This window comes from Rhododendron vialii, chromosome 7a, assembly GCF_030253575.1.
Source record: "Rhododendron vialii isolate Sample 1 chromosome 7a, ASM3025357v1".
Lineage (NCBI taxonomy): Eukaryota > Viridiplantae > Streptophyta > Magnoliopsida > Ericales > Ericaceae > Rhododendron > Rhododendron vialii.
Window position 1 is genome coordinate 40,413,854 of NC_080563.1, and position 8,079 is coordinate 40,421,932.

At 37.8% G+C, this 8,079-nt stretch overlaps 1 protein-coding gene across 1 annotated transcript; it reads left to right on the forward strand.

The window, feature by feature from the left end:
- Window positions 1-3,928: 3,928 nt before the first annotated feature.
- Window positions 3,929-8,079, forward strand: LOC131334369 (mitogen-activated protein kinase homolog NTF3). Its single transcript, XM_058369348.1, has 3 exons — window positions 3,929-4,401; window positions 5,954-6,380; window positions 7,033-8,079. The coding sequence occupies exons 2-3, from the start codon at window positions 5,958-5,960 to the stop codon at window positions 7,723-7,725; spliced, it is 1,116 nt and encodes a 371-aa protein (XP_058225331.1). The 5' UTR covers window positions 3,929-4,401; window positions 5,954-5,957; the 3' UTR covers window positions 7,726-8,079.

An 8,079-nucleotide genomic window follows, 5' to 3' on the forward strand; every position in this document is an offset into this window, starting at 1 on the left:
TTTAATCAGCCAATAAGATGAATAGTTGATTAATTAAGCTTGATTTAAAAACTTAAGAGCATCTCTAACACTTGATTTCAAATTGGAGATGACAAATTTTTTTTGAAGGCTCATGTGGCATTTTGACGTCTCAAATTTGATATTAAAACCTCCTCTCCAACACTAATGCCAAATTTTATTTATTTAAAAAAAAAAAACTCAAACAAATAGTACGGAGAGATTTTAAACTTTCTAACACTAGTTTTTTTACCTTCAACGGTTTCTTTTTGAAATTTAGCATGGGAGAGGGTAGCTGTCAAAATTGGCATGCAGGAGATTCATGCCGAAGTCACATCAGCTTTGACGTGAGTGAAGGCGGGTTGGAAGGTGAGTTGATGCCAAAAGTAGCCGTTGTACTGTCTACGTCATGTTTGACATCTCCTATTGGAGATGCTCTAACAAACTTCAAAAATATACTTGTGCTTGGCTTGTTTATGAAACAAACCGATCTCAAACGGAATTTAATGATGCTGATTACAAGCCGATCTTAAATAGCTTGAATTTTTTAAACAACATAAATCAAATAAGCCAACCAATAGTTCTTTCGAGTTCCATTCAAAATTTTAACAATATTCGAAAAGACATTCAAGCTTTGGCTATTCATATAGCAAACTTATCTCAAATGAGTTTGTATTAATCGAATACGACCTCAAACTCAAACGGTTTATAATTCGTGTACTAGCCCTAGTGTTGAGGACAGAGAGATGGTGCTGCCCCATGAGTTAGGCCCATTCCCATTCCGGTCTCACTCTGACTGCCGAAATCTGTGTGCTGGGCAGTGGGCAGGACATCAGCATCCTTCTAGATGAGTAACTGTTTTGTCGGCGCCCCATGCGACTCCACTCTCTAAACGTCAAAGGAGTGGGACGTGTTATTATCGCCGAAGAATCCGGACAAGGTAAAACTACTTATGATGATAACTTCATTTGTAACCAAAGCATAGTCCAAGTCCAACCGGCCCACGTTGTAGAAACCCGGAAAAAATTGAGGCAGAGTTCTTTGTGCCGAAAATTCTTGTACTTCTGTATCGAGGAGTTTTCGGTCGTTGAAATTTTATAAAAAGAATCACACAAACAAACAGCCGAAAAACTCTTCGACACAAAGGCGCAAAAATTTTCCAAGGACAAAAGGAATCGGCCCCCTAAAAACTAGCCATGTAGCCCACCGTATTAATTTTGATATGAATGAACCCACTATAACTGCAATGGGCCATAATTGGATAATAGTTCGTTTATTTGGGTTGGGGCCCACTTGATGGTCGACTATGTCTTCAAACACTATGTGGCGGTGCGAGTGACCAACCATTGGAAAAGCAGAGTATAAATCTCCCAATTTGATGGGACAAGATTTGATTCATATTTACACCTTCTTTTTTTTTGTTATTCAGACTCTCTTTTTTGGTCTTTTAGGAAAAAAAAATATATACACTTTTAACACTAAAAAATAAAATATGGAGTGTGGATAACCAAAACAAAAGGGGTGCGAAATCAATTTCCAATGTTTTTTTCTTACTTTCAATCAAAATGTCAAAATACGGCTCAGATCTCATTTCGGCAACCAATGATCGAGAGTCGTTTATTGCTGATATGAGATCTGAGCCAAACAATCTGACGGCTCGAAGGAGCGCAGCACGGTGCTACGCACATTATTATATAGCACCATCCCCCAATTCATGTGGTGAAAGTGTAAAAAATACTCCCTTTTTTTATTCTCTTTTTAAAAAATGTACAAATACCTAAGTACATGCAAATGTTACGATTTGTTATTTCTTCTTTATCCATTGCACACTACGTGTTTTATTGGCATAATGGTACATTTTATAATGAAAAAGTGAATGCTTCCACCACCGCTCGACGTCATCGCAAAATTCTAAGTTAAAAAAGTATCTTGCATAACCGTGATGCTGCATGATGGGGCAACGTGATGTCACTGTTCCACTTGTGCAATAGTGAGTTAAGGCCCCGTTCGGACAAATAAGCCACAGTGGCTTATTTTTTGTCCTTATTCAAATTTTTTTCGTATCACTTGGCTTATTATCATTTTTTTGGAGATTATTGCATCCTTACGACAAGAGGAATCTAAAAAGTAAAAAAATTTGACCGAAATCCAATTTTTTTTGAATAAAGACGAAAAAATTGGCTTATTGATTTACTTTCGTCTTTATTCAAAAAAAATTGGATTTCGGTCAAAAATTTTAACTTTTTAGATTCCTCTTGTCGTGAGGATGCAATAATCCCCAAAAAAATGATAATAAGTCAAGTGATACGAAAAAAATTTGAATAAGGACAAAAAATAAGCCAAAATGGCTTATTTGTCCGAACACCCCCTTAGTTGTCGCTATACGAAAGTGCCATTGACGGGTGATAATTGAATTGATGGTCATGTCATCTCACGCAAAATATGTCTAATTACTTTTTTTCCAAGTCCCTAAACACCCTTATTGAAAGGGAAGAAGCAAAAGAAACACAGCGTCGGCAAAGGTAATCCAAAATTGCCCAACGAGGATTTTATTCAGAAAGTCCACACACACAGCAGATCTGTGCACAGATTGTGCACAGATTTTGTTGTGGAGCCCACCACGGGTCCCACACAAAATCATCCGATCCGTTCATTAAATGTAAAATATTTTTTCAAATGTCCCCATAAAAAATAAGCTCAATCTAATACCTATAGGTGCTCGATCCAACCATATAACTTTTCATTATCCGAAAATCTGAATAAAAAGTTAAATGGTTGGATGAAGCACCTATTGATATCGGATTGAGCTTATTTTTTACGAGGACCCTTGAAAAAATGTTTTACATTTAATGAACGGCTCGGATGATTTGTGTGGGACCCGTGGTGGGCCCCACAATGAAATCTATGCACAATCTGTGCACAGATCTACTGTGTATGTAGCAGGACTCGATTTTATTCCCCAAGCATGGGGAACGAATATGCTTTGTTTGTACCACTAGACAAACCCCACATTTGACATTTCCCATGCCCAAAAGATACCCAACTCAAAAATCAACCATAAACCTTAACTAGACAAAAGCCCAAGGGTTGGGTAGTGAATTTTGTACTTTCATTTTTACTATTGGCACTTCTTTTTGTTAATTTTATTCATGAAAAATTACTTTTTACGCTTTCATTAGTTCACCTTTTCACATTCCAAGGGATTGTACTAAATTCATATGAATAAACGGTTTTACTAGCCTGAACCCATTAGGCGATAATCCACGCTTAGGCTCCGTTCTGTTAAATGTTTTTAGTTTTTAAGTGTTTATTTTTCACTTTACGAAACACGTTATTCTCTTACAATACATCATCATTAATTCAAAAAATTAATTTCCCTCAACGAAATGGGGCCTTAATGTCGAAAAAGATAGAGGTCCAATGTATTTTTTTTACGAATATCAATGCACTTTTTGTACATTAACCATTTCCATGAATAAAAATAAAAAAAGGAATGTGGATCATAGAAACAGTTGCAAAAATCATATCCCAAACTGAATTCACTTTAAGCCCTTTTTGGATCAAATAAGTAACATTATGATCTAAACCCAAATTTTTTTGAATAAAGACGAAAGAAATAGATTTATTGACTTATTTTTTGTCTTTATTCAAAAAATATAGATTTCAATCGTATCATTTTTTACTTTTTAGATTTCTCTCGTCATGACAAAACAATAATTCACAAAAAACTATCAAATGCAAAAACAAAAGTTTAAACAAGAACAAAAAAATAAGTCATTTTGCTTAGTAGGGCAACAATCGGCCTATATACAAAACGACACACCATGTCCAGTAAAACGCAACTAAATCCGACGCCGTTTCCCGGAAAACCAACATTCCGTTACGATTAACCCGCCATTTTTCCTCCTCTCCTTTTTTCGCTTTCCGTCCTCTGTATTTCCAAAACGGAAAAAAATATCCGTACCCTCGCTAACCTTGCTTCACGCAACAGTCCAGAAATCGGCGTTTAATACATATCGATATCAATATACCATGTGTTACTCATCTTCTCTCTCTCTCATCTCTCTCTCTCTCTCTCTCCTCTGCTCCGTCACACTGATCCATCCACTCCCAGCCCACTCTGATGGCGACCACATAACGAATCATCATTATACAATTACCCCCCTTAGATCCAAAAAAGATCTCTGCCTTTGACTGTACTTCCGCATACATCTTACGTCCGTATACCCATCTCTACGTTCAACTCCTATTGCCGAGATCTCTCTTCGATTAGGGCTTGATTTCGACTGGAATCGATCGCACTAGGGTTCTGATTTCGAAAGAGTTGAATCATGTGATGCTTCGTGGCTCGGTTTGAGACGGAATTGGGTTGAATTCAGCATAAAGGCGTTGCAAAGCGAAGAAGTATGTTCGATTCGTCGGTGGATATTTTAGTTTGCTGTGATATTAGGGCCAATTTCGTGCTTTATGCTTAATTGTGTTTAATTGTAGATTTGCATACTTATTTTTGGCATGTCGATGCGATTTTCTCTTCATTTAGGTTTTCCCTGAACGAGCAAGTATCTAAATTACATCAAACGGACACGGGCCATACTTCGTGCTTGATGGATAGATGTTTGATTATGTATTTTTATATATGTTTTGGCATGTCACTAAGTTTTTCTGTTCATTTAGGTTTTTCCTAAACTAGTAAATTACCATTTGTTGCAATCAATCTCGTTGCTTTCCAAATTAGTTGTTTCTGTTTTCACTTTTTGATTCTGTTGGTGTGAAATTGGTGAAATAGACCTTGATTCTCTTGGTTGGAAGAAACTAAAATGCTTTTCATGAGCTGCCTCTATTTGGTAAAAAGGGTATGGAGTACCTTTGGAAAGTGAGTGAGGAATTGGTATTTTGCTTTTCCATTTTCATGGGTCTGTTTAAGGCTGGAAAAATTTTACCTTTGGTTTACCACCTAGTTGCTCCATATGTTATCTAAACTTTATAGTCACTTTAGTTTGGGCTCGCTGTATTATCCAGTGATTAGGATCAATTTACTCACCAGAACCGACGACAAAGAATTGCACATTAGAATTGGACCTTTATAGAAAATTGCAGCGAAATGAGATAGAATAGCATGATAATTTTATGTAAGGCAGAAGTTAAAGTACTAGAAGTGATTGTACACTTACCACTCAGTAAATGACTAAATGACCCATTCATCAACGTTGTTGCTTTAGATGGGGGATTGTACTTTTGTTTCGTATTTTATAATTTCGACTAGTGGAAGTGAGTCTGCAATTGTATCACAAAAGGTTAGTCCTCTCATAGTATGATACATCATTGATATACGTACTTTTGTATGTGAGGCTGGAAAAATGTGACCTTTTGTATACCATCTAGTTGTTTTCTATGTGATGGAAACTTTAGAGTCACTTTACAACCGGCCATTGGTCTTATCCAAAGATTATTGTCGATTTACTCACTCGATCAGAGGACAATGGAAAAATGTGACCTTTGTATACCATCTAGTTGTTTTCTATGTGATGGAAACTTTAGAGTCACTTTACAACCGGCCATTGGTCTTATCCAAAGATTATTGTCGATTTGCTCACTCGATCAGAGGACAATGATTTACTTGTTTCACAGAAATGGCTCATCACAGAGAATTGCAGTAAAAAAAATGAGATAGAATAGCATGATAATGATAATATGATTATAAGGTAGAAGTCAAATAAATGACCCAGTTTCATCGACCTTGGTGGTAGACTTATCACTCAGTCAATGACCCAGTTTCGTCGACCTTGGTGCTCCGGATTGCGGGAGTGTACTTCTGTTTATAGTATGTTAAATATATCCAAATTGGCAGTAAGTCTGCAACTGTCTTAAAGGGTTGGTACTCTCATAATATGATACATCATTGCTATGCCTTTTGTTTTTGGATTTTTGATGTTAATCTTGTCATTGCGATTTGTAGGGAAATGGCAACTCCAGTTGAGCCGCCAAATGGAATTAAGTCTCCAGGGAAGCATTACTATTCTATGTGGCAAACTTTGTTTGAGATTGATACCAAATATGTGCCAATCAAACCTATTGGTCGAGGGGCCTACGGTATTGTGTGCTCTTCTGTTAACAGGGAAACCAATGAGAAGGTTGCAATTAAGAAGATACATAATGCATTTGACAACCGCATTGATGCACTGAGAACTTTGCGAGAACTGAAGCTCCTCCGACATCTTAGACATGAAAACGTGATTGCTTTGAAAGATGTCATGATGCCCATCCACAGGAGAAGTTTCAACGATGTCTACATGGTTTATGAACTTATGGATACAGATTTGCATCAGATTATCAAGTCCTCTCAAGCACTTACAAATGACCATTGCCAGTATTTCCTCTTCCAGGTATATTAATCAACTAACGGGATTGAAACTGTGGATACACTGTCTATAGATGTAGTAAATGATTTATGCACAGTGAACGATCTGTATTTTAGGAAGATTCTGCGGCATTGTATTCAAGTGATGGACTGTTCTGTGGATGATCAAAACCTATAACCTTTTTGGCTAAGATTCATCATATATTAGGTTCAAGAGATTAATAACTTTGACCTCTGCTGGTTAATGGCCTTTGTAGCATTCATTATAAATGTCAAGCTGTGATGTCTTGCACTATGGAACACCCGTGCTCTCATTCGCATCGTAGTGATGCTGGTGTAGGAATGATGCAATGGGTATATGCAGATTCTATCTTGTTCCAGATTTGCTCACATTAAATGGAGGTTAGATCAGTTGTCAGAATTCAGAAGTGGGTGTGTACGTTGAAACAATAGTGCTTTGTATGTTTTTCATTCCAGTGTTACCTCATTTATGGGTCACAGTCAAATTACTTGCATATATATGAAACGAAGCTAGAATTATTCTGACTGGCATCTTTGAAATTGGAGTTGTGGTGTGGTTTGATAATAAAATCCAACTACTGATACTTCATGGCATTTTCATTCTTTTGCTTTGAGGCTTTTTTCATTGTAAAGCTGATCTAAGTCGCTCTGTGCAGTTGCTTCGAGGACTGAAGTATCTCCACTCAGCAAACATTCTTCATCGCGACTTGAAGCCCGGGAACCTTCTCATCAACGCAAACTGTGACCTCAAAATATGTGACTTTGGGCTTGCACGCACCAGCAGTGGCAAAGGCCAGTTCATGACCGAGTATGTTGTCACCCGCTGGTACCGGGCCCCAGAGCTTCTCCTCTGTTGCGACAACTATGGGACCTCAATCGACGTTTGGTCCGTCGGATGCATATTTGCTGAGCTTCTTGGTCGCAAACCCATATTTCCGGGCACAGAATGTCTCAACCAACTCAAGTTGATAGTGAACATCCTTGGAAGCCAGACAGAAGACGACCTCGAATTCATTGATAACCCAAAAGCGAGAAGGTATATCAAATCGCTACCTTATTCTCATGTGGCCCCCTTGTCTCGCCTTTACCCAAATGCCCATCCTTTGGCGATTGATCTGTTACAGAAGATGCTTGTCTTTGATCCATCAAAGAGGATTAGTGTTACTGAAGCACTCCAACACCCTTATATGTCTCCGCTATACGATCCAACCTGCGATCCTCCGGCACAGGTTCCGATCGATCTTGATATAGATGAGGATTTAGGGGAAGAAATGATAAGGGAGATGATGTGGGAGGAAATGTTGAACTACCATCCTGTAGTTGCCACGGCCAGTATGGAGGCAAACTAAAGACCTTCTCTTTCTCGGTTTTACGGAGAAGCTTTGAAGGTATTGTTGTACTAGTACACTAATAACTTAGCTCTTGATGTATTTTTTATTCCGTTTCCCATTTTCTTCATGCCCTTTAGTTTTAATAATGTTGATAATGATGCATTAGCAGTTTGTGCTGTTCGATGCATAACACTTCCATCTTCTTGTGGAGCTTGTTTATCTCTCGAGCTCTTTATGTCACGTTGCTTCTGTAGGTTGTATATAGTTGTGCCTTTGTATTTGGGACCTCTTCGATGTAAATTAAATTAAGATGTACGAGCTGTGGTGATACTATTGTGGTAATTTTGTATTTTTGAAGCTCTCTTCTTCTTC